This window comes from Equus caballus, chromosome 31 (assembly GCF_041296265.1).
Source record: "Equus caballus isolate H_3958 breed thoroughbred chromosome 31, TB-T2T, whole genome shotgun sequence".
NCBI classification, from domain to species: domain Eukaryota; kingdom Metazoa; phylum Chordata; class Mammalia; order Perissodactyla; family Equidae; genus Equus; species Equus caballus.
The window spans coordinates 2,514,778-2,539,232 of record NC_091714.1 but is presented as its reverse complement, the minus strand read 5'-3'; the positions used below and the strand labels follow the sequence as shown (position 1 = coordinate 2,539,232).

Below are 24,455 nucleotides of genomic sequence, written 5' to 3'. Positions count from 1 at the left end.
GCAGAGTCTTGGTGAAGGTATTCTAGCAAGGTGTCAGTTTGACATTGGTGGTCGGTGTGGGAATTTCAGGGACTTGTGATGACACATCGATTCATTTATGTGTTCATCTAGTCTGCATTCATTGAGCACCTGTGTCTTGTGTCATTGTGCTCTGAGAGCTGAGCTGACCAAAGGTCATACTTTGACAATGTTATCAAAGAGATACATAAAGTCACTTTGTAATTGTTCACATATCCAGAATGCAGTACAAATGAGTCCATGTTAAACTTGAAAATTTTCACAGGTTTGGAGAAAAAAATACAGATCTTTGCATGGAGTTGAGTGAATTTGTTATTCTAGGATGATAATTACAAATGGAATCAAGAAGGCTTTGCTTATATTCCTGTGCATCCATAAGAGGAAGTTAAGGATGGGTAAGGTACATATGTAGCTTTGATAGATGACAGAAGCAGGTGAACTGTCCTGTTTCCTGTTTTCGTTATCAGAGACAAAATAACTGAATTTCTTATTCAGGCCAGTTGAAACCAGCAGAAGATTTTCTATGTTTTGTGAATATCTTGGTGACAGAGGATAAGTATTTAATTTCAAAAAACTTTGTAATGTAGTGCATGAAGTCATGTCCAGAAAGTTGACGATATTTGGCCTTTAGTAAAAGCTTTTATTTTCTCAAAAACTATATTTTAAAGTGTTGTAGTATTTTGTAGTCCAAGGTGATTTTCTTTTCATAGTGATGGAGTAGAAGAGGAATTTGTACCTGCTTTGCTGAGTAGAAACCTTGTTTGAACTTCTGCATCACTTCCTGGTTTCATTTTATAGATTGCGCTTAAATAAAAGTTTCAAGTTACCATAGTGCTTTGAAATTAGACCATGCGTTTTTCAAATATTGTAACAGAAGGGATGTTCATTCTTTTTGATTAGCTTGTGCAGAAGCCCAGGAAGTGTAATCACGTGCTCCTCCTGTGGTCTCTGGGTGCTGTCGGGGCTCTTTCTCCCTGTCGTTGGGCCTCTCTCATGGGCTGGGACCAGTGGATTGTGTTCATTCTGCATTTGTGCCGAAGAACTGTAGCTTGCCTCAGGTCATTGACTCTTTAAAATGAAACTTTGTTCGTATTCTGAGTTAATTTCTCATAATGATGAGTTTAGAGGTTTTGGTATTTGAGGTAGTCCAAAAGATTGTTTAAACTAGACTAAGTGTGGATCTGATTACTAACATTATCAGAAATTTCCCCATTTCTTTATTTGTAGCCTAAGTAGTGGATAAGTGGATAAGTAGGGGATAAGTTCTTAAAAAGTCATCAGATTGGCTTTCAAACAAGAGGGCCGCTTAGCCCCTGTCTGGTCCTCCCCGTGAGCACTGTCATCTTGCCTCTGTCCACGGTGGGCCCGTGGCTCCTTTGATGTCTGGACTTCATTTGTGTGCTGTGTGCAGCCCAGAGACACTTACGTGATGAAACACCTTGCTTTTTTCTTTATCATTCCTTTCAATTTATTGTTATTAAAGTGTAGTTTTAAAAAATATGATCCTGGAAGTGTTCAGCTTACATCAGTAAGAAAAGTTGATAGAGTTAGAACAGTTTGTTTTTTCTTTAACTTTATTTGCTGAAAATAAAGTGATTTCTTGATCTCTGAACATTGGGATATTTAACTAACTGTCCCTTTTGTATTACTAAGAAGAGGCTGTGCCTTATCATTTAAGAATTATTAATTCTATGTATTTCTTTTTTTACCCCAACAGAGTTGTTCAGGAGACGACTTTTGACTTAGGAGGAGATGTTCACAGTGGAACAGCATTGCCAACGAGCAAGGTGGGTAACAGTGTGGTACCTGATAGGACAGTGTGTGTTTACCCTTGTGAGATGCCGTGGATGAATTATTGGTAATATGCTCGTCAAACTGTTACAAAAACAGACTTCACAGTGGTCTCTACGCGTGGCTTGTCCTCGTCTGTTGAATTCTCTCTCAGTGATACGTGGATGACATTAGCAGCCTGTCTTTTCCGTAAGGCCAGGGAAATGGTGCTTTCTCTCCCCAGCAGCGTGCCCCAGGCCTGTCCCCTCTGTAACCAGCCTTCTCGGTCAGGTGACCCCTGAAGACTCCTGCTCTTGGTGACGTTACTCGGCTTCGGTGCTGGTCCTGCCCTCAGCTTTCCTTCCCAGACACTTTGCTTCCACAGTTATTCCTTATCTCTTGCGTAATCATTCATTTCTGTCCTCATTTTGATTACCTATTGCTGGGTGACCAACCACCCCAAAACTTAGTGAATTAGAACAGCAGCCGGTTTGCGTGTTTCCACTTGTGCAGTGTGGTTTGGACCCACCTGGGCAGTTTGTTTGCCAGTCCTGCGGGTGGTTGCTTGTGTGGCCGCATTCAGCTAGTGGGTTGCTTGGTGGCCGGGCTGTGCTGGGACGGCTGGGCCTCCCTGTCTTCCTGTCATCTCAGGTCCTCTCCTGGACCTCTCACCCCATCGTCTCTCTGGGGCAGCCGGACGTCCTGGTGCCTCCCAGGGAGCACAGAGCGCGCAGCCCTCCCGAGGCTGGGCCTGGAGCTGGCCCCGCGGAGCTTCCCCCACCTCCCGTCGGTTAAAGCGAAGCACGGGCTCGGCCCAGATGCAGGGGAGGGGCTCCTCGAGGTGGGACCCATCAAAGCCGGGCCTCAGCAGCGTCAGAACGTGCGGCAGTGTCTCCTGGTTCTAAGCCCTTACTGTTCCAGCCATTGCCCACGGTTTTCTGCTCCTGTTCACAGCACGGTTTCTGGAGGAGAGAATCTGTGGTTGCTGTCCCCGCTTCCTGTAACCCATCTCCTTTCCTCGCTCCCCCGGCTCCTGCCCGTGCACAGGGACTGTCAGCCGCGGGCTCTGCCGACTCCAGGTTCGAGTCCCGTGCTTGTTCTCCGTCGGTCTTCGCTGGGTCCCCACTTCCTTGGTGCGCTTTCTTCTTTCAGCTTCCAGGGTGTCTCCCCGATTCTTCCCACTGCATGCTCCTTCCTCCTCAGTCTGATTTGTGGGTTCTGCCTCCTCCTCCTTCGCCTGACTTATGAAATGGGGGGGCCAAGGTTTCAGCCCGGGGCCCCTCCTCTGTGACACCTGTTCTCTGTGGTCTTAGGCAGTTGCCTCAGTTAAGACACCATCTGTGTGTTCATTACTCCCGCTGTCGTTGGTCCGACCTCTCCCCACTCCACAGTCTTGCTTGACATATCCATGAGTTTGTCCAGCACGTATTTCAAGTTTGACGTAACTAAAACAAAACTAGATTTTCCTTCTCAGACATCCTTCTTTCCCTGATCCTTCCCTATTTAAGTAAATGCTACCCCATCCACAGCGGTGCTCCATCTGTCGCAAGTTATCCATGGTTCCTTCTTTCTCTCAGCCTGTATATCCAACCATCGGCAAGGTCTGTTTGCCCTGCCTCTGAAGTAGTCCCCGCCTGCCTGCCTTTCTCCCTGTCGCTGTCGGAGGTCCAGCTTAGGCTACGGTTGTCACGGTGGGAGGACTGCGAGCGTCTTGGAGGGCAGCGCCTCTTCGTTCTGTTCCGTCCCATCGCTCTCCTCCCAGCAGCCAGGCTGATGTTTTGAACATGTAAATTCGGTCCTGTTACTGCCCTGTCTTCACGGCCCGCGCTGGCTTCTCCTCCCACATGCCACGCAGTCTTCACCGGCTCACCCAGCTCCTTGGGTGACCTGGCCCCTCCGTGTCAGCTTAGCGTGTGCTGGCCGGGGCTCCACTGCTCCACGCAGGCCACACTGGCTCCCCTCCCTGACGCCTGCCTCTTTCCCATCTGACGCCCGAGTGTGTGTTCTTCTAGAATGCTCTTTCTGCTGGTTTTCACATGGCTAGTCCCTTCTTATCTCAGACCTCAGCTCAAGTCACCTCCTTGAGGAAGTCTTCCTTGATCATCCAACCACTGTTATTATGCCTAAGTTCTCTGTGCAGCTGTTATTTCATCTGATACTTTCTCGTTTGTTGATTGACTGTGGACGGTGAGTGCTGTGAAAGTAGGGCTAGTGCTTGGTCTGTTCACTGCGTCCTCCTGGTGCTGCGAAAGTGCCCGGTACGTGAGATTCCCAGGAAAGATCTGCTGAGTGAGTGAATGAATAAATACCCTTGAGACCAAACATAACTGTCTTTATAAAAACCTCAATTTCTCATAAACATGTATAGTCAAAATAGAAAACTTGGTAAGTTGAGAAAAAAATGAAAATCATGTGTCCACAACTTTTAGCTGGCTGTTGGTGACATTCGATGGGTATTTTTCTGAACTCTTTATTCATGTATGTGTGTGTTTATACTTTCTAACATAATTAAATCTCTGTGCATGCACCCACGCGCACACACTCCTTTCTCTCCTTCCTTTGGCTATTTTGTGAGCATTTCCTTTGAAAATCATTTAAAAACAAGCCATAATTGTTCTATAATATGTTAGCATGTAAAATGCTGTAAGATGTTTCCAATGTACGAGAAAAGAGTATCGTTTATGAAGTGGGTTGTATAATCTCATTTATGGAAAACAGGAAAAACTAGACGGATATATACAGCACAGTGTTAATCTCTAGTTGGTAAGACAAGGATGATTGTTATTTACTTATCTATGTTTCATTTCTACAGTAAACAGATGTGATAAGAAAACTTACATAAAATTTTTACTGCAATGCATTTCTTTATATGAATTTTTTTCTTCCGTTCTGATTGTTGTCTTAGCATAAATAAGTCATCCTTTTTGTCTGCCGTAGGTTGGCTAAGAGTGTGTGCTGTTTGGAAGGACTTAAATGTACTGTATTGAGTTGCCGTGTGTCTGGTTTTCCCTATGCTGATTAAGGGCAAGAAGTAAACCAGTTTCTGTACTGAATTCTTCATTAGGTATTGAGCTATAATGAGCAGATTTTTTTAATCCTTTCTTAAAACTAGCAAATAAAGACCATAACTCTTCATATTGTACATAGTCTCTCAGCTGTGTCCTGGTTAGGAGAGCTTTTTGGATAAAGTCACTATTATTACTGTATTTTCTGAAGAAACCGTGTGTGTATGTCCCACTTTTGCATGCGCGTGTTTTAAAGCTGACATCTCGCGCTCTGAAAAGGGAAGTGGCTGTGTTGTATTATTCCTTTAATGGCAGTGTGTTCCTGGCTGTGCCACTGTGGACATGACATCCTCCGCATGGCTGTGGCTTTTTCTCGTCTCTGCTCTTGCTCAGCATCTGTGCCTCGTCTTCCCTGCGTGACAGCCTTGTATCAGATCTTCACCTGCAACGCTGAGTGTCGCGCTTGGTTGGTTGGCGTGGTATGTTTAAACGCTTTGTGTTTTCCCCTTGGACTAGAGCGCCACGAGACTGGACAGTGACAGAGTGCCGTCTGCCTCCAGCACAGCCGAGCGAGGGATGGTGAAGCCAATGGTCAGAGAACAGCAGCAGGATTACCGCCGGCAGGACAGCAGGTGGGGCGTTTTCCTCTTTCGTGTGGGAGTGGGGAGCATGTTCTTGGGGGGTTTGGGTAAGGATGCTTGAGTCCCTAGGGGCGTAGCTGCCATGTTAGGGTGCTACAGGATTTTTGAGAGTGTTTCCTTTTCATGTTATTGAGTGGAAAACAGTGCTTCATCAGCCGTTGTATCCCTCGCTGCTCTGCCGCTGTGTTACCCGTCGAAGCAGGAGGCACACTGAATTAACGTCTCTGCTTTACGTGTGCTGCTCTGAAAAACGTGGGGAGAAGGAGTTTTTATAGAGTTTAATATTTGATAATTTTTATGTTTAGATAAAAGTAGTTATTTCACCCATTTCTAGAAGAAATCCTCATATGTTTAAAAATGCACGGAGCCAAAATTGCTTTTGAAGTCGGGTTTTTTAAGAGTGACGGAGTTCCGTGCTGCTGTGTCTCATGCTCTGCTGTGCTGCTCTCTGCCTCTTGGGGGGGATGGATTATTTTTCTTCTGACATTGTTCTTGCCCACCTTTATTGAACAGAGAAATTCTGCCTTTTGTTACTTCCTTTTCTTATGATTTTTAAATATATATCACCTTAATAAGTCAGACTTCGACTTCTTTGTGACCTCTGAAATTGTTGAAATGTTGGAAAGCCATGTCAGTGCCTCGGACACGGTGGCTGAACAGCACATGGCGCGTTGCAGGTGCAGATCAGTGTAGACGGCAGCAGTGGTGCCAGCACTGCCCCGTGGCTCTGAAGGTCGCAGGGGCAGCGGGGGCGCACGGCAGGAGCGCTTGCACTGCTCTCGCTGTCGGCAGGGGCACCGGGGCCCGCGTCTTTGGGCGCAGTCCAGACGTTTGATCAGGCTGTCCTGACTTCCCCGCACAGTCACAGGTCCAGTGCCCGAGGCGTTAGCTGAAGCGGTAACTTGCCCAAGGTCACTTATCAAGTCCGTGACAGGCTCCTGATGCAGTCTTTTAATTTCCCATCTTCCAGCAGAGGGCACTGTATATCACAAGATTTTAATATCATTCATCATAGTAATTAAATTTGTACATTTATATGGGAATCTCAGGTTTTTACTTCGTTTTTATTGTGGGCTTTTGGTTTTTACTCAAGATTTTCGTTGACTATGTGAGTTTTTTTAACATGCAAGAATAGTCTACTTTCTGTGCCCATACTTGTTTTTGGTGGTGTAATGTAGAATAAGATGTTCAGAACGGCAAATTAGTATTGTAAGGAATGCCTCTGTTTATTTATAAGGTGATTGAGAGGTATGAATCATAGTTCTTCGTCCATAAATATTTGATTGAATGAATGAATCAAGAGATGGGGGAGGGGAAAGATATTAGGATAATGCTTTAGGATATGCAAAATTAATAAGTAAGCTATGTTAATATAGTGTCGAAATAGCCAGATGATAGTTCATTGTATGTCAGAAATTATTTTATTCTGTGAGCATATATTTTAATTAATTTCTTGCAAGGTCAGATTATTTTGCTTTGCAAAGACTTTATTAAAGGTTTTATTTGACCTATAAATATGTTATTTTGTTGATATTAAGACAGTGATAGAAACATGATTTTTCCCATTTTTAGCCCTTGTGTTTTTCACATATACAGTATTGGTGTAAGCAGTACTTAACTGGTGTATGGTCGTGTGCTGCGTAACGATGTTTCAGTCAACGGTGGACTGCATATGTGACGGCGGTCCCATAAGTAGCATTTAGCCTAGGTGTGTAGTAGGCTATGCCATCTAGGTTTGTGTAAATACATTCTATGATGTTCACACAGTGAAGAAACAGCCTAATGACGCATTTCTCAGAATGTGTCCCCATCATTAAGTGATGCATGACTATATTCATAAAAATCTGAGTCACTTTAATAAGCATGTTTGAAACACTAATTTTAGTCAAGGAAAAATCCTTTTGAATGATGGGAATGACTTTTAAATTATCACTGCCATTTTAAAATTTTTTTCAATAAGAATTTAAATTCCTCACTTTTACTAGATTTGTTAAATTAATGAAATATTAACAATTGATAAAGTTTATCCAGGTTCATTTTATGAATATTAAATTGAAAATAACTGCTTATCTGCAATTTTAGATGTCTGTAAATGTGGTGGTGTAAGAGAGATGTAAAATATTCGAGAATTTATCTATTTTTATAAGAGCATCTTTTATAGCTAAATTGTTAAGTCCAAATTATTTAATCATAGACTGGAAAATAAATTTTGAAGCATATAATTTGATGAAAAGAAGATTTTTGGTTTTACTTTTAATGATTATAATAGTTTGAGTTAACTCACATCGTATTTTCTCCTTACCTTTTGATGCATGGAGAAGATGAGAATGAACGGAAGAGAACATTTGTTTGTTGGAAAGGAGTTATTTTAGTTAGCTAGTATATAATGTATAAATCTGTAATCATCATAGGGTTTTTTTTGAAAAAGTTTTTTATTATTTGAACTAACTTATTTAATGAGTGGATATACCAATGATTCCAAATGTTTAATTCTGGTAGGTTATTAGCCATTTGTCTAAGATTGATAGACTTAAATGTTGCTGCAGAAAATGACTGTCATTTTGAATCAAGAATAAATTCAAATATTTTGATAACTATGTTGACTTTCCATTTCACCATATATGAAGATTTATTTGAATAAATATTGACCTCAGTTTGGTTTGAGCCAATAGTTATCTCAATAGCTCTTTCATTCCAGTGTAAAGTCATTATGATCCCCACTGTTTAATTTTCAGTTATGTTTGCAGAAAGACAGAACACAGGTTCCTTTGCTTTGCTGTCAGTTTTAATTTTCTTATCTTTTCAAGGACAGATTTTTGGAGAATTATCTCTGTTAAAGTTGAACTAAAATGATAAAGATATTGAACTGCTAAACTAATCCTTTGGGTATTTGTAATTTTGGGGGCGGGGCTGGGTAACACAAATGTTATACATAAAATATGACTAGTAGCGAACTGAATTAGAGTAATAGTTAAATTGCTTGAAATTCTGATCGAATGTCTAAATGAGAGTAAAACTGAACACTATCCATCTAGAAAAGTATGAATCTATTAAGATGAGATCTAAACTGGATTTGTAGTTATTTGTCTGGCACGTTTTAGAAAGTCTCTTCTTACTAATGGCTTTCAAATGTTTTTGACTCCAGTGCGTAACACAGTCATGCTTTTCATGGTGCCCTGGGGGACGTGTACCTACATGTGTCTATATTTATAACTGGGAGAAGACTTCCCGTAACACTGCCCACCTTCCATCCGACCAGTGGGGGCAGGGTGACCCACTGTTGGAAGAACTCTTTTATAGGAATAGAAATGTTGCTGACCTTTGGGTTAATTTGATCTGGAGTGCCTGGAAGGACGTCACATTAATACAGTGCTAGTTCTCAGAAAGGTTCCAAAGTATAGTTTCTCTTTGTTTATATTTTTTGACAGTTCCTTATTTTTGTAGTGTCAGGCTAAATGATGAAAAATCCCTGGGATTTATGTGACTTTAAGAAGAAATGTGAGTGAGTAGGATATGTTTTTTTAAGGCGTGTGTCACTGTGAAAAATGCTGATACTGAATGGCTGAAGGGGACCTTCCGGGGTCGTCTTATCTTTCTCAGGAGAGAAGACCATGTCTGGCTCTTAGGAAGTTTTCCTCTTTCATGTATGAGAGCTCAGTTTCAAGCTCAGCGTGGTTTAGGTTTTCCGCGTGTCCCCAGCAGGCACTTGAGCCAGCACCACAGCAGGTGCACAGCAGCCCGGTCTCCGTCCTCCGCACAGAGTCTTCGTTAATAATGGAGACTGTTTTCAGATCTGTTCTCAGGACGGAAGCAGATACTTCAAGGAACTGACCTCTGTGAGGAGCTGGGATGTGATCGCTCCCAGCGCGCTCGTCGGATATTTGAATAGGTTATGTAGGAAAACGAGGCACTGCCTTGGGCTGTGTGTTACTTGAAAAACTATATGGGGAGTTAAAAAATCATTGCAGACATCTGCACAGGTTGTCGATGATGTTATTAGCTGTGTGACCTGAGTTTAAGAGATGGCAACGTTCTTCTTTCAGAACTCAGGATCTTCCTGGGCCTGAGCTCATATTGCCTGCAAGCATTGAATTCAGGGAGAGTGGTGAGTAATTTCAGAGTCCGTTGTTAGTGAATTATTTCTCGTTCCGTTTTTCTCCATCTGATTTTCATGGGTTTTTCTTTTTTCTCCTTTTTTGAACTCTTCGCAGCTGAAGATTCATTTTTATCTGCCATTATCAATTACACGAATAGCTCTACAGTCCACTTTAAGCTGTCCCCTACGTACGTGTTATACATGGCCTGTCGGTATGTATTGTCGAGCCAGTACAGGCCCGACGTCAGTCCCACGGAGCGGACGCACAAGGTGATTGCGATCGTCAACAAGATGGTGAGCATGATGGAAGGGGTGATCCAGGTGAGCACAGCCGCCGCGCCGCCGCTGCAGTCCTCGCGGCCGGAACTTCTAGACCAAGGCAGTCTCTGTAACTTGCCGGATTTGGTGATGTGTTTGACTTTATTTTGAGAATAAAGGTAGATAAATAATATTGATTGTATAGCTTTAAAAGCTGAAAGGAATTAGAAACTTTTTTCTATTTCTTTCCTACAAACTTTACAGTAAGGGAAGAACTGTATGTGGTAACATAATGGTCATGAAAAAGACCCTTAAAATTGCAGTAGTTGTGAGAAAGGAGTTGTTGTGGGTTTTCTTACAACTTTTTAAAAAATAATTTATTCAGGTGGAAGTCACTTAACATGAAATTAGCCATTTTTAAGTGAATGAGTCAGTAGCTTTTGGTACATTCACAGTGTTTTGCAGCCACCACCTCTGTCTGGTTCCAGAACTTTCCCATCACCCCAGAGTAACACTTCTTACCGGTTAAGCATCTTCTCCCCAGCACCCTTTCCTCCATTCCCTGGCAACCACCGTAGAATTTTCTACTGGTTATAAGAAGGCCTTGGCTCTTTTTTGTGAGGAAGTTTGGCCCTGAGCTAACATCTGTTGCCAATCTTCCTCCCTTTTTTTTCTTGCTGTTTTTTTTCCCTCCCCAAAGCCCCAGTGCATAGCTGTATATCCTACTTGTAGGTCATTCTAGCTCTTCTATGTGGGCTCCCACCACAGCATGGCTCAGTGAGTGGTGCATAGGTCCGAGCCCAGGATCCGAACCCTTGAACCCCAGGCCTCTGAAGAGGAGCGTGCATATTTAACCACTCAGCCATGGGACCGGCCCCCTGGCATTTGCTTTTTTATAATTAGCCTACTATGATGTTGGTACTAATCGTCTGGGTTTTTTAATAGCCCTTATACGGGTATAATGGACATGACGATGAAACTCAGGTTCCAGCTCTTTCATAAACCTGTTTTGAAAATTTCCAGAAGTAAGGGTGTTCTCTTGGCAGAATGATTTATTTCCTTTAATTACTTTCTATCTATAGTTGATAAAATTGGCCTAAGAGTTTTCACAACTTACAGATAATTTGAAGATTTAATCTTTCAAGTCCTTAAAATTAAATTTACAGATTTTTAGAAGTTTTTCCTAAATCATCATCAGTGCTGTTATTCAGCTGTAGCTCTATTGTGCGACGTGAAGTAACGTGACTGGATGGTTCGGTGGGTTTCTCCTGTCAGGATAAATTGAGGCAAACTAATCTTTTAATTCCCTCAGAATTGTTTTAAAAGGCCAGAATTTTTCAAGGAATGTTTCTTTTATGTTTGAGTGGTTAGCATATAAATTTGATGGGGTTTTTATTCTCTTACCCAAGTGAGGAAGTAGATAAAAAGGAAAGCCATTTTATTTGGATACCATTTTGTTCCTCTCATTATTTTATAATCAAATGTGGATTTCCTTTTCAGTTGTCATTCAGAGCCATTGTCTGTCTTCCGTCCTGTTTGGGTTTCTAAAGCCTGTTTCAAATTGTGAAACTCCTGTCGTCAAACTACTTTTGATAGACTTTTCCGTATTGAATTTGAACTAGTTAGTGAAATTGCCATTATCAAAACCAGTCTTTTAAACTTCAGAGTTAGGTTTAGTATGTGATTGGAGGGATCTTAAAGTTTTAGAAAACAGCGATGGTAATGAATCATTTAAATTCTTTAATTTGTAAAAACCTACTTTCAAAAGCAATTCACTCCTTTTTAGTATAAGTTTTTTTATACATTTTTAAATTCTCAAGTTTTATTTTTACTGTTTCTGTTGGTCTTTCCTGTCTCTTTCATTCTTATTAATGAACCTAGGGGAATAGCTCATCGTGGTGTACCTTTAAGTAGTGAAACACAAAGTGTAATTAAAAGACAGTGAGAAGTCCCTCCTTTCTAAATCTTTTAAAGAGATCGGTATGTTCATGTGTTGACTGTAACATCTTCTTTATAAACTCCGGGAGTTCTCTTAGTTATTGTGCCAGTGTTAAGAACAGAGAACTAATTGTTTATGCCGCTTCCACAGCTGCTTCAGTGCCATAAATGAATGTGTAATTTGGGAATAACATAACTAAATGTCGTACCTTCATGTCGTACCTTCATATTAGTGTTTTGATTTTTTTAAACTATCATGATTGTTTACAAGTTTCTTTCTCTCGTTCTGCTTGATTTCCCCTCGTCTGTTTTTCTCCAGGAAGTAGACCAGGTTGATCAGGTAGGACATACTGCTGGGAGCTGATCCTAGCTATGTTGGCTTAGCTGAGTTTCTCATGCTGCTTCCATGTCAAAATACGATACTACAGCTGGACTGAACAGTTCATAACACTCATTCAGCAACTGAAACATGCAGTACTAAAATCCTTTTTTGACTGTGCAACCTTTATCAGCATTTCATAATTTCTGCTTAATGCACTTCAGTGTGGATATGAAATGACAAGTTCTGTTTCTTCTCCTTATTGTTTACCCTTGGTTCCTATTCTTTGGGTCTCATCTGAGGCTGCCTGGCCTGCACATGTGGTCGGGAGAGGATGTGATGGATCAGTACTTGATACCGAGTTGCTTGGTGTCCACCCAGTGACTCTGAGTGTCAGGGTGGCTGTGGGTAACATGGATACGTGTGTGTACACTTCACAGATTACCAGATAATGCACAGTTCCCAATTTGGCCTGGTGGTATCTGATATCTCCATTTCTCCACTGGTTCCATGAGTTGTGGCTAATTAGACCCATGTGTCTGTACGTGAATCCTCAAAGGAAGCTGCGGTGGGGGGTGTTCATCGCCCATGGCTGTGTTTCACCAAATTCCTCTGCACCTATCTGGTATCTGTGGTAAATACCTTGGTGAGAATGGGAAGGTACTGGTCTATCTTCAGCAGCTTTTAAAGAGCATTCCTTTTTATTTCTGCTGCTTTGGTTTGTCCTGTGGTTGCTTATGGACATGTGTTCTGTCTGCAGAAACAGAAGAACATTGCAGGGGCTCTTGCTTTCTGGATGGCAAACGCATCTGAGCTTCTCAACTTCATCAAGCAGGACCGAGATCTCAGTCGAATCACATTGGATGCCCAAGATGTTTTAGCACACTTGGTTCAAATGGCGTTTAAGTAAGGAACACGTTTTTGGAGATGACACTATTCTATAAAGATTTAAATCATAAGTTTTCTTGTTGAATTTTCAAGACTAATTTTAAAGGTTTTTATTTACCCTGATTGAAGATGAATATCAAGAAGCATAAATAACTATGTGCAAAATTTGTTGACTTAATAAATTGAATTTAGTGAGCTATGTTTCAAGAATCCTGAGAGTAAAGCTGTTCTGTTTTTTCAATGGAAAATGTTTCTAAACAGTCCACATTGTTTCACATGTGGGATCCTGCCTGACAACAGCAATGTTGTCATGCTGAGATTAATAAAATTCTTTCCATATTTTCAGATATCTGGTTCACTGTCTTCAATCAGAACTGAATAATTATATGCCAGCCTTTCTGGATGACCCGGAAGAGAACAGTCTGCAAAGACCGAAAATAGGTGAGGATGTTCTTTTCTTTCCTTCCGTTCCTCCGCCCCTGCTTCCCTCTCCTATATAACCTCATTTAATATAGAATAGATGTAAGAGGGAGATATTTTTTAAATAGATGAGATGTCCTATTGGATTTCGCATCCTTTCAAATAATAAATTTTGCTACCGTGTTTTATTAGAGAATAGTAAATCATTTTGGTGTGTCATTCTGGTCATACTTTTTCAGAAAGTCTCTTAGGGTGAACTTAAATAAGTATAGTTAGTTAGTATCTGTCTAGTTGGAGACCACGTCGCCTTTCCTCTTTGAATGAGATTGGTATTTTAGAGGTGACTAAATAGGTATTATTACCATACAGGTCTTGTTGTTACGATACAAGTATTGTTACCAGTACCGATAGGTGCCATTGCTACCATTATGTAAATTTACTGCTCATTTGGAAGACTCTCGGTGAATGACGTTCGGGGCCCTGTCTCCGTCCTGCTTTTCTGCACAGACGATGTCCTGCACACGCTCACGGGCGCCATGTCTCTGCTGCGACGCTGCAGAGTGAACGCCGCGCTGACCATCCAGCTCTTCTCTCAACTCTTCCACTTCATCAACATGTGGCTGTTCAACAGACTGGTGACGGACCCCGAGTCGGGACTGTGCTCCCACTACTGGGGGGCGATCATCCGCCAGCAGCTGGGGCACGTTGAGGCATGGGCAGAGAAGCAGGGCCTGGAGTTGGCTGCCGACTGTCACCTCAGCAGGATAGTGCAGGTGGGCGTGCTGCATCTCGCTGCCCCATGGCTCAGGCACCTCGTTGTGAAGGGCTGTGATTCTGTCGTGGGTGAGGACTGGGACTCAGCGAGCCCTCCGCACGCCCTATTGGGGTTTTCCATGTGTACAGACGATGAAACAGCGGTGTGGTAGTTTGCCCGGGTAACTGTTACAGACTGCAACAAGCTTGGTGGCTTGTTTTAAACAGCAGAAATTTGCTGTCTCAGCCTGGAGGCCAGAAGTCCAAGATCGGGTGTGGGCGGGGTCTGCTCCTTCCAGCTGCGGGAGAATCTGTCCCGGCCTCTCCGCCAGCTGCTGGTAGGCTGGCGCCTTTGGTGTTCCTGGGTGTGCAGATGCGTCACCCCGATCTCAGCCGTCCTCTTCAAAGGACATTCTCCCCGTGTGCCCGTCTGTGTCCAGATGCCCACTTTTTATAAGAACACCAGTCACGTGAGACCTACTGACCTCATTGTAACTTGATCACTTCTGTTAAGACCCTTCTATCTCCAAATAAGGCCACTTTCTGAGGCACATGGGGTTAGGGCTGCAACATATGAGCTTTGAGGGGACACATTTCAGCCCATAGCAGGTGGTAACCAGTAGAATAAATATCCTTAAAGGGTCCTTTTTATTGAGATCAGTAAGGTATGTTTCGTAAAGCTTCATACTGAAAGATAAATTCCAGTTTAAAAATGGGTGGTAATTAGCTCTCAAGAACACAAAGCCAGGTAACCACACAGCAGAAACCTTTAGCGATACGCGAAAGATGGAGGAGGAGTCAGCATCCGCCCCAGAAAGTCAGCAAACCAGACAGGAAGAGAGGAAGAGAGGAATGAAGGAGTGCAGCACGGCTGTGTCCTAATGCCTTAGTCAGCTCTGAGGGAATTTCTGAGACATTCAAAACCTGGGTGGTATTTGTATTATTATTACAGTGTATAGTTTTTTATTTTTTCTTAATTTCTTAATCTCTTTAGTATAGAAAGAGGCCACTACTCTCGCACTTTGAGTCAGCTAGTTAAAAAAGGTCATTACAATGAAACTTTATTCAGACCCCATTAATCGGTAATCTGAATGGTTATGTAAATGTCTGAAGTTTCTAAGAGAATTTTTTAAATGCTTTATGAATGTAAATAAATCTCATTATACATATATATTTTAGTGAAGTTAAGAGGCCATCTAAGAACCTTTACTAGACAATGCTTTCACTTCGTTTAATGTGTACGGTTGATGTTAATGGAACTTAACATCCTGCATTTTAAAATCATGTTAGCAAGTTAGTACAGTTTTACAGACGTTACATAAAGGGGACTATTCGTGAAATGCTTTTAAATTACGACATTTCATGGCATCTGTTCTTTTAATAGGCAACCACTTTGCTCACGATGGATAAGTATGCACCTGAGGACATCCCCAACATAAACAGCACTTGCTTTAAGTTAAATTCCCTGCAGCTTCAAGCCTTGTTGCAGAATTATCACTGTGCGCCCGACGAGCCCTTCATCCCAGCGGTGAGTGAGCCGCCCCGCACTCCACAGTGTGGACACGTTTGCAAGTTACCTTATTTCTTTAGTAAATAGGCTCACTTACTTAATCATCTTACAAGATCGTTTTTGCTGCTGATGTATGAGTTAGGGTTCAGTACAGGAAGTAGAAACTACACAAGCATTTTAAGTAGAAAGGGATTTAATTCAGGGAATTAGCTTCTGGAAATCATTGGAAGGGTGGGAGGGAGGAAGTTCGGAAGTTGCCCTGGACTCTTAAGCTCCTGGGCACAGCGCTGTGACCTGCGACCCAGAGGCCCGAAAGTTGCTGCCACAGTCGTGGGAGTCCTCGCATCACGGGTGCTGAGTGCCGAGTCACGTCCCCGTGTTGCCTGTCAACAGCAGCAGCAGGTGCCCCCCCCCTCCCCCCGCCACCGCACAGCCGCCCCCCCGGCCTGTGCAGAGGCTGGGAAACTCCAGGTTCTCATCCAGACAGTCTGGAATGTTGGCCTTCCTGCTTCTCACGAGAGGACAGGGGTGAGAAACCCAGTCCAGCGTATGCTACAGCAGGCAGTTGATCAAGTGAGAGATGCTGCTAACACCTGCTGCCAGCAAATCAGAGCTTGATGCAGGTGTCCTGAGAATTAGATGGAGAGATAAGGTAATTAGGTGAATGGTTGACCTCCTGGATTGAGTTTATGCCTACAAAAGAAATATACAAAATAGCCAAAAGCTGGAAATCACCAGAGGTCCCCCAACAGTGCGGGGCGTGAGTGGATCTTACCATGGTTGTGTAAAGGGCACCGCACTGCAGTGAGGACGCTGTGCCTGCACTGCGGCTTGGTGCTGGTAGGACAGCACTTGCACAAGGAAAGACGCGGGTATCCACCATGTGCTTCTGTCTGTATGATTGTGGAGAACACGCCGGAGGCTGGTGCTCAATGCCAGGGTGGCGGGACTTCAGGGAAGGAGGTCGGGAGGGGCGGCCTCGGGGGTCGTGTTCTGTCCGTGAGCTGGGTGGTATGTTAAGCTGGTGTTCACCTTAGTGAACTGTACAGCTGGGATTTGTGAACTTTCCTGTGTGTATATTATATATTAATAAAAAGTTATAAAACAGAAATTACCCATAAACCCATAATTCAGGAACAGCCTCTGTATAAGCTGGGAATAGATATATTCATTCTGATTTTTTAGATTTAACATTATATAAGCTTTTTCCTGTGTCATTAAACATTTTTACAAAAAGAGGATAATTAACCAGTGGGTATTAAAGAATTGTGCAAGGAAAAAATGATTACTTTTAAAAAGAGAAAGAAACCATTTTCTTGTGATTGAACAGTTTCTATTTAAAGCTACAAATTATTTGAAATAAACAACGTAGTATCTTGGTTCATATATTAAAAGTGTGTGCTTTGCTAGTAGTTTGTTGCTTTACAAACTGATTTTGAATATATGGATAAATTTGTTCTCCCTCCGTAGGTCTGCGTGTATGCATATAACCACGCTGCAAATGATTGAACCTTGTTTTGAGTAATTATTGGTCAACTGCGCCAGTCCCTTGGGATCTCTTTCTAATTCCGCGTTTGTTCTGTAAGCAGGATCTGATAGGAAGCGTAGTGGCTGTGGCTGAGAACACGGCTGACGAGCTGGCGCGCAGTGATGGCAGGCAGGTGCAGCTGGAAGAGGATCCTGACCTGCAGCTGCCTTTCCTTCTGCCAGAAGATGGCTATTCTTGCGATGTCGTCAGAAACATGCCAAACGGTTTACAAGAGTTTTTAGACCCTCTGTGCCAGAGAGGTAAATCTCACTTTCGCTGCCTTAAGTCTGACCCGTGACCCGGGTTGGAGCGAGCGTTTGCCTAATGATGGGTTCTCCTATGGCAGTCCCCGCGAGTCCAATGCACCCTCTGTGCTTCTGGAGAAGTCTCTGTTCCAGTGACTTGGAAGTCAGCATTTCATGGTGACGCGGGTCAGAAGTGTGCAGACACAGAGTTCTTGTGGGTGTCCGCTGCCCCCCTGTGAGCACGCGCTCCGCTCACTTGGTTCCGTGATCCCCTTTCCGCCTGGGCTGGTGGGAAGGACCTTTCATTGCTCCTCCCTGCCTCCTGCTGTTGTGTGAGCTTGGTCGCTCTGTCGATCAGCACGGCCTTGTGACCATGTGTCGTCCCAGCAGGGAGAATCGTTCAGAGCAGCATGAGCGTTGGAACCAGTGGCCTGAGTTCTGAGGCCAAGTCTGTCCCCCGGGGTTTCTCATCTGCGGTGGCTGTGCGGTGGGGGCTGAGCGCGCTGCTCGTGGAGCACTGGGACCTGCGGCACAGGGCGAGTCTGAGCGCTGCCGCCAGCGCTGGGCTGGCACCGCGTGTGCTGGGGACCCAGACGCCAGCCTTTTTCACACAAGTGGAAGCCCTGTCCTGGTTTTATTATGCGCCTTTTTACATTTTCATGTTGATGCAAATGCCACACTTAATCCTGAAGCCTGAGCTTTTAAATTAGACCAACTTTCAGTCCCGGTCTGCTGCTGTTTTGCAGTGTGGAGCTCAGGTGAGTGGAAATCTAGACCCACAATTTAGGAGTTAGTTTAAACAAATAAGAATAATAATAGAAAAGTAAGGTTTTATGTCCATAGGTATATAAATTGAGTGAGTGTGCTTTTTAATTTCCATGAGTGTTTTACGCACCACAATAAATAGGCTTTTATGTCTTCAGAGGTGTTGCTGGTTTAAAAAGTTCACGTTACAGAACCACTGCTTGTAGTGAATGTGTTTGCAGGACAGCAGGCGCCTGAACCGCCCCGCAGGGTAGATGGCGCTCCGCTCAGCAGCAGAGGCAGGCTGGGCTGTGGCCCTCGAGGGAACCCTGGTGGCGGCTCAGGGCCGGTGGGGCAGGGACAGCCCTGGGCCCTGGCTCCCGTGTCGCCGTCAGTTCTGGGGAGAGGAAGGGGACGGGGCTGCAGCGCACTCTGAGAAAGCTTCAGGCAGGCAGTGGCGTCCCCGAGCAGGGGGCCTGCCAGAGGGGCCCCGCCTCGCCCCCGGCCCGCGCTGCGCTCTGCATCCCACACCTCGAAGCACGCCCAGCGCCTCTTGCCTGGCTCTCCCCTCTTCCCTTCGGCCATCGCCTGCAGGAGTACGGTCCTCCGTGCCCTTGAGCGTGCGTCGTCTCCCTCCAGCCTTGCTGCCTGCCTCCAGTCCACACGCCGTGTGCGTCATTGCATATCCATGCTCTTCCCTTCCTACCCATTCCTCCTGTTTGGCGGACGCGCCTTCGGTTATTTCCTTCAGTTCCCGTCAGGCATCCCTCCACCTGGAAACCGCATCCTCTCCCCAGCGCCTAAGCCGCCTCCCCCGATGGAGTCCCGGGTCCCTCCTGAGGCCGAGGACAGCATTTGGAGTGCATGTGAGTCCCGGAGCACGGGCTCAGCTGCTCCTCAGCCCCAGCACCGGGCCTGTGCTCGCCCACTGCTGCTCTTCGCTAACATCTGTGAATGGCGTGTGGGCAGACTCACCATCTAGCGTTTTCCAGATATGTCAATCTGGCGTGTGCACAGCTGCCAGTTGTGTAACGTGCCGTGGAGTAGCTACTTGCCCAATTGCGAGTGCTGAGGTCTCGACTTGATGGTGAAGCTTTCCCTGTGCCTCCCCTCAGGCTCCCTTGAAGGATTGCTTTTAGGGTGTCAGGGATGTTTCATCGCGGTCTTGGCACCGCCACCTTATTTCGTATGTGTTAGAGGATAGTGCAGCCTAGTACAGAGGTGCCTTCAAGACTTACAAAGGGTTGGGTGTCTTCTTCTATGACATCACTGTTTTTAATTCCTCACGTCCAGTTCTTTGTAAGCCAGATAAAGAACTACTGTGTGCTCTCAATTTATATTCCTTTTGTTTTTTTCATATAATGCATTTCTGTGGGAGAAGGCTATAAAACCAGCATGGACTCCTACCTGATCTGAGCTGCATTCCTTAAGCTAGGGAAGCAAAGTGTCTACTTCCAGTGTGGCAGACTTGTCACAGAAACCTGACGTTTGAAAAGATGAGAAAATAAGTTACAATTGTTGAAATTTCAGAACCGTGGTAATTATGATTCCCTGAAATGGGAAAGAGGAGTAATTTGTAGGTTCTATTTTAGTGAAACTGATCGAAACAGTGATTTTTTTAAAGGACTAGAACTAAGTAAAGTTAACTTATACCCTTATTTTAACTAAATATACTTGTGACATCTTCTTTTCCCTATACCACAAACAACCTTGTAAATGTCCTAAAATAATAGCCAAAAATAGCCTCACTGGTGGAATACTAGCGTGGATCAGAGTGCCACTGATGCCAGCTGGGCCCTGACCAGTGCCTGGGTCACCAAGGGTTCACCTTACCGAGTGCTCCCGGAAGCTCTTGGTATAGAGAGTGACACACAGTCGTGTGCCCTTCATGGTTCTTTGCTGCTCGTAACAGGAAGTCCACTTTGGAGAAAACTTGGCAAGAATGTGCAAGGCCTAAGTGATACAGCTTTGGCAAAAAATTTCCAGAAGCACAAAATAAGATCTGACTAAATGAAGCATGACATATTTTGAATTGACAGTTCAATTAGTTTTGTAAAGATGTCATCTGCCCCTGATGAAAGTATCAAAGATATTCTTTAAAACATTACAAAATGATTTTAAAATTTATTTGTAAGAACTTAGTTTGTAAGAAATTTTAAGAACTTTAACTTTCTGAGTATGACTTTTCAGAAAGTTTGGACAGAGTCATGAGAAGGGGCCCATCGTAACCCGGAATTGCTAGACAAGTGAAATCATGTCACGGAACTCAGTGTCTGCTAGCGAGGCAGGCATTCACGGTAGTGTCCTTCTCTGGTCCCTCCTTCCTGTGCCTTTGTTAACGAGATATCCTGAATCTTATGGAGGAGCGCGTAGTCGAGTGGAGTAGAGAGAGCTGCAAGGAGGTGATTGCAGTGCAATTCAGTAATTCCTCATAGACGTAAGAAAGGAAGTTCTTTGGAACAAAGAAGAGGGGGAGACCAATTTCACTCTCTGCTTGGTGTTGAAATTCCATCGGACCAGGATTAAATATGTGATTTTAAATGTCTGAAAATTCAATTTTCAGAGGGTACAAATGTGTAGAGTAAGAAAAGTAAATATTGTCAGTAGCTGTTAAGCAGTCGATGCTGTATGTTGCTTCCCTTGTGAAGATTGTGTGTCTGACATAGTGTGCTTTTCAGTCTTACAGTTTGCTTGTTTTCTCCTCAGGATTTTGCAGGTTAATTCCTCATGCACGTTCACCAGGTACCTGGACAATATATTTTGAAGGTGCAGATTATGAAAGTCACCTCATGCGTGAGAACACAGAACTGGCAAGTATCATGAGGATGATAGATGGACTAGGAAAATAAATGTATTCCCTATGATTTGAAAATTTGATGCAAATTCGTTCCTTATAGTGAAGATTGTTGCGTTAAGAAAATTTTAAATCACCTTTAAATACCAATTTTATTAAAAAAATCTTAAACCCACAATTTATATATATATGTTTTTGTTTTCAGGGCATGTCTGTACAGTTTAATCTGTAAACAGATGGTACTTTTTAAAAATAAGGAATATTTATATTCACAGTCATACCAGCCTTAATGATAATACATCTTTTAAAAATATGCAATATGGTAGCCTTGACAGATTTTATAAGAAAATATTTCTTTGTTAAAAAAGTATTTTTTTTTATACTTGGTTCCACCTTGTCTTAAATATATATCAAATCAATTTACTAACATTTCCTATCTTTTTGAAAGAGTGGTCAATCCCAACATTCACTAGCTTCCTGCGTTTTAAGGGAAATTCCCCTTTGCTTCATATAGAGTTTTAAACAAGAAAGGTGTAGAAAGGGACGCCAGAGCCAAGCTGTCTTCTACTACATATGCCAGCATATCTTTGTTTAATAGATCAGTCCAGAAAATATTTAAACAAATGAAGTTTTTCCTCCTCGAATTTTGTTCAGTTTCATTTACCTTAAATATTTTTCTGTAATTACCATTTTCATCTCTTAAGCCACTTAAGGGTCCAAAGGAGTGAGCAGCTGTAGCTCATTTGTCACGGTTACTGTGGAGAAGGGGTGCTGTCTTATGCCTGATTGGTTGTGGCAGTTTAGTCGCCTGTCCGTCCACCTGTCCCCAGAGGGCAGGAAAATAGACCAGCGCGCCTCGGCCTCCTCCAAGATTCAGAGTCCGTATGTGAGAAACAGCCATGAGTCTCCGAAGCTTCCGAGACCTTCTCGTGCTGTCCTAGATTATTAGTTGGTAGTCGATCAGAACAGTGTGCCTGTGACGTGCCTAATTTCTAAGAAAACAGGTTATGTGAGGAGGCAGTACTTAATGTAAGATAAAGAATGTGATGTATGTTTTGTATATTAATTCAAGGGAAGTCATTTATTACGGCTTAGTAAGCACACTTTAGGTTTGAGCACGTATCAGATCCATCTCCAAAAACTGAGTGAGTTGATGATTGTGCTGTTACAAACAATGATGGCCTGTAACTACTGATGGACTGAAGATGCCTCTGATGCTCTTTATTGCCCTACTAGCTGCTATTTGGCAAATCCCAAGTAATAATTTCTGATTCCAGATGTTGTAGAAAAACAAGTGCTGTCTGAGACTCTCTGAGTCTTTATCTTTCTAGTTTATTCACAGATCCCTCAAGAGATTTTAGGTCCTGATTTAAAAAAAATCCTAAGGTCACCTAATCTTATTTATTTCCCTTAAAATATTCTCTCACAGACTTCGGTTCCAAATTAATAAGCCCTATGTATAATGGTCACTTCTTGGCAGTGTGCCCTCATATGTACATATTTAATTGACTAAATCCTCCTCTAGTGTGTGTGCGCTGGCATTTTCTTCTTTAATTGTGTCGACTCGTCTGTATGAGGTATGACGTCTGTAATGCATAAGTAACCTCAGTGGGTCAGCTCACTTGCTCATTCCTTGATGGATCTGTTCAAGCACTGACCTGCCTTACGGGGCCATAACTCGGTCACCCCAGGTTGGTTCCCCAGCCCGGAGGGCTTCACTTAACAACGGAGCAGTTTGAACACAGCTGCCTGGAGCCTGTGGCTTCTCTGTGTTTGCTATTTAAGATAAAATGATTTGCATTTTCCCAAGAGATAATAATGTTAGATCATCTTTGTTATAACTCTTTTTTGCTATCCTCCCCATAGATAGTGTAAAATAAGTTTAATTTTTTCTTTAAAAAACACCTAGTAATTTATTCTTAAAGGTAATAAAGTAAAAATTTAATTTTGTCCTATGATCAGGTTTTTCTAAACCTTGATAGTAATGGAAGTTTATAAGTGAAGTTCTTTAAATAACATTTAAATAGCATTCATGACTCGATTCGTCTCAAGACGCTCGAGTCAAGAGCGTTCGTATTTGCTTTACCAGATGAATACGTGACGAGGATCTGTAGTAATGGAGTTTGTTGTACCATTTCCTCTCCCGCTCTCCTGTTTCCTGTCCCCGTTTGCTGGAGTGGATATGATTGAGTAGATCAATGGTGAGTTGTCTAAGCACACAGAAGCACCTCCATTTCAGCTGTGAGATGAACCTTTGTTTTCATCCTTAGGCTCAGCCTCTGAGGAAGGAACCGGAAATAATCACCGTGACGCTGAAGAAGCAGAATGGGATGGGCCTCAGCATCGTCGCAGCAAAGGTGGGGCAGATTCGTGATGGGCGGTGTCCGCTCCTCCTCCTCCACCTCTGGGGAAGCGCCTGTTCAGTGTGGCTTCTCTGGGGGGCAGGAGGGGGATGGCGTTCCGTGAAAGAGTCCATATGCGCAGACTCCGTTAGCTGAGCTCCTGCTCTGGACATGGGGCGAGACTGAGTGATCCCGGGGATGGAGTGGTGGGAGGCGTCGTCCCACCTGGAGCAGCCACACGGACAGGAAAGCCTTGCAAGGTGCCGGAGAACACGGCTTAGCTTCGGTTGAAACGGGAGACAGGTCTGTCGCCTTGTCACGGCGGGCGTGGATGCCCGCTCAGGCGTCGTGCACGTGAGGATCACTGGGTGCCCTGTTACCACGCAGACTGCTGGTTCGGTCTCCAGGCGCTCCCTTCCAGGGGTGCCGTGGAGCTTGAGAAGTTGCGCTCTGAACCTGCGCTGCCCATGGATCCGATGGTCCTGACCGCTGGACCACATTTGTGGAGGCCCTCGTGAAGGGAAGTGCCGTTTCGGCCAGCCTTGACCATGAGTACTCTGAGCAAAGAGATGACAGCAAGCAAGGCTAGAATGAACAGTGTCTGTGTGTGCCATCTGTGGGGAGCTTGAGGCACACCCTGCTAGGGAGGGTCGAGGAAGCAAAGTGGGGCTTAATTAATTTTAAAAGCTCTTGATTGGCAGGTTGAGGAGTCTGCACTTTTATCTTGTAGGCAGCACAGAGAAATGAAAGGGTTTGCGACAAAGAGGGGCCTGATGAAACTGACATTGTAGGAAGCCGTGTCTGGGAATGGTGTGGTGTGTAGGCTGAGTTAGAGGAGCCGGGACCAGAGGTGGGATTCCGCACAGGAATCAGCGGGGAGAGCCGAGCCTTCACAGCAGAGGGATGGAAGGGATTGTCTGGGGCGTGGTGGTCTGGTTCTGATGCACCGACTCACGTCGGGTCACCCAGGACAGGCCAGAGGCGGGTCCAGAGCCTCCGTGCCCGGCTCACAGCTCAGAGTTCCTGCTGACCCTCTGATGAGGGCCATGCTCTTGGACAGTACTTTCAGACTGTTGGGATTTAGGGGACCCACAGCCCAAACATGCGGAGATGTGAAAGGGAAGGCACTAGCCTTGAACTGTTTTCCTCTTTGCTTGTCAACTGAAGCAAATGCCCATTGTGGGGA

General features: G+C 44.0%; 1 protein-coding gene across 36 annotated transcripts in view; it reads left to right on the top strand.

Moving 5' to 3' along the window:
* The window catches only part of AFDN (afadin, adherens junction formation factor), a 139,849-nt gene that overhangs the window by 74,292 nt on the left and 41,102 nt on the right, over positions 1-24,455 (top strand). For 20 of the 36 annotated variants that reach the window (XM_070256353.1, XM_070256380.1, XM_070256363.1 and 17 more), the window contains 12 exons: positions 1,736-1,805; positions 5,310-5,425; positions 9,478-9,539; positions 9,646-9,851; positions 12,046-12,066; positions 12,806-12,951; positions 13,280-13,374; positions 13,861-14,126; positions 15,491-15,634; positions 17,206-17,404; positions 20,840-20,943; positions 23,198-23,284. In XM_070256353.1, coding sequence (XP_070112454.1) covers positions 1,736-1,805; positions 5,310-5,425; positions 9,478-9,539; positions 9,646-9,851; positions 12,046-12,066; positions 12,806-12,951; positions 13,280-13,374; positions 13,861-14,126; positions 15,491-15,634; positions 17,206-17,404; positions 20,840-20,943; positions 23,198-23,284 — 1,516 coding nt within the window. The remainder of the gene's footprint in view (positions 1-1,735; positions 1,806-5,309; positions 5,426-9,477; positions 9,540-9,645; positions 9,852-12,045; positions 12,067-12,805; positions 12,952-13,279; positions 13,375-13,860; positions 14,127-15,490; positions 15,635-17,205; positions 17,405-20,839; positions 20,944-23,197; positions 23,285-24,455) is intronic. The other 16 variants (XM_070256370.1, XM_023632881.2, XM_023632877.2 and 13 more) reach the window with 1 other exon arrangement.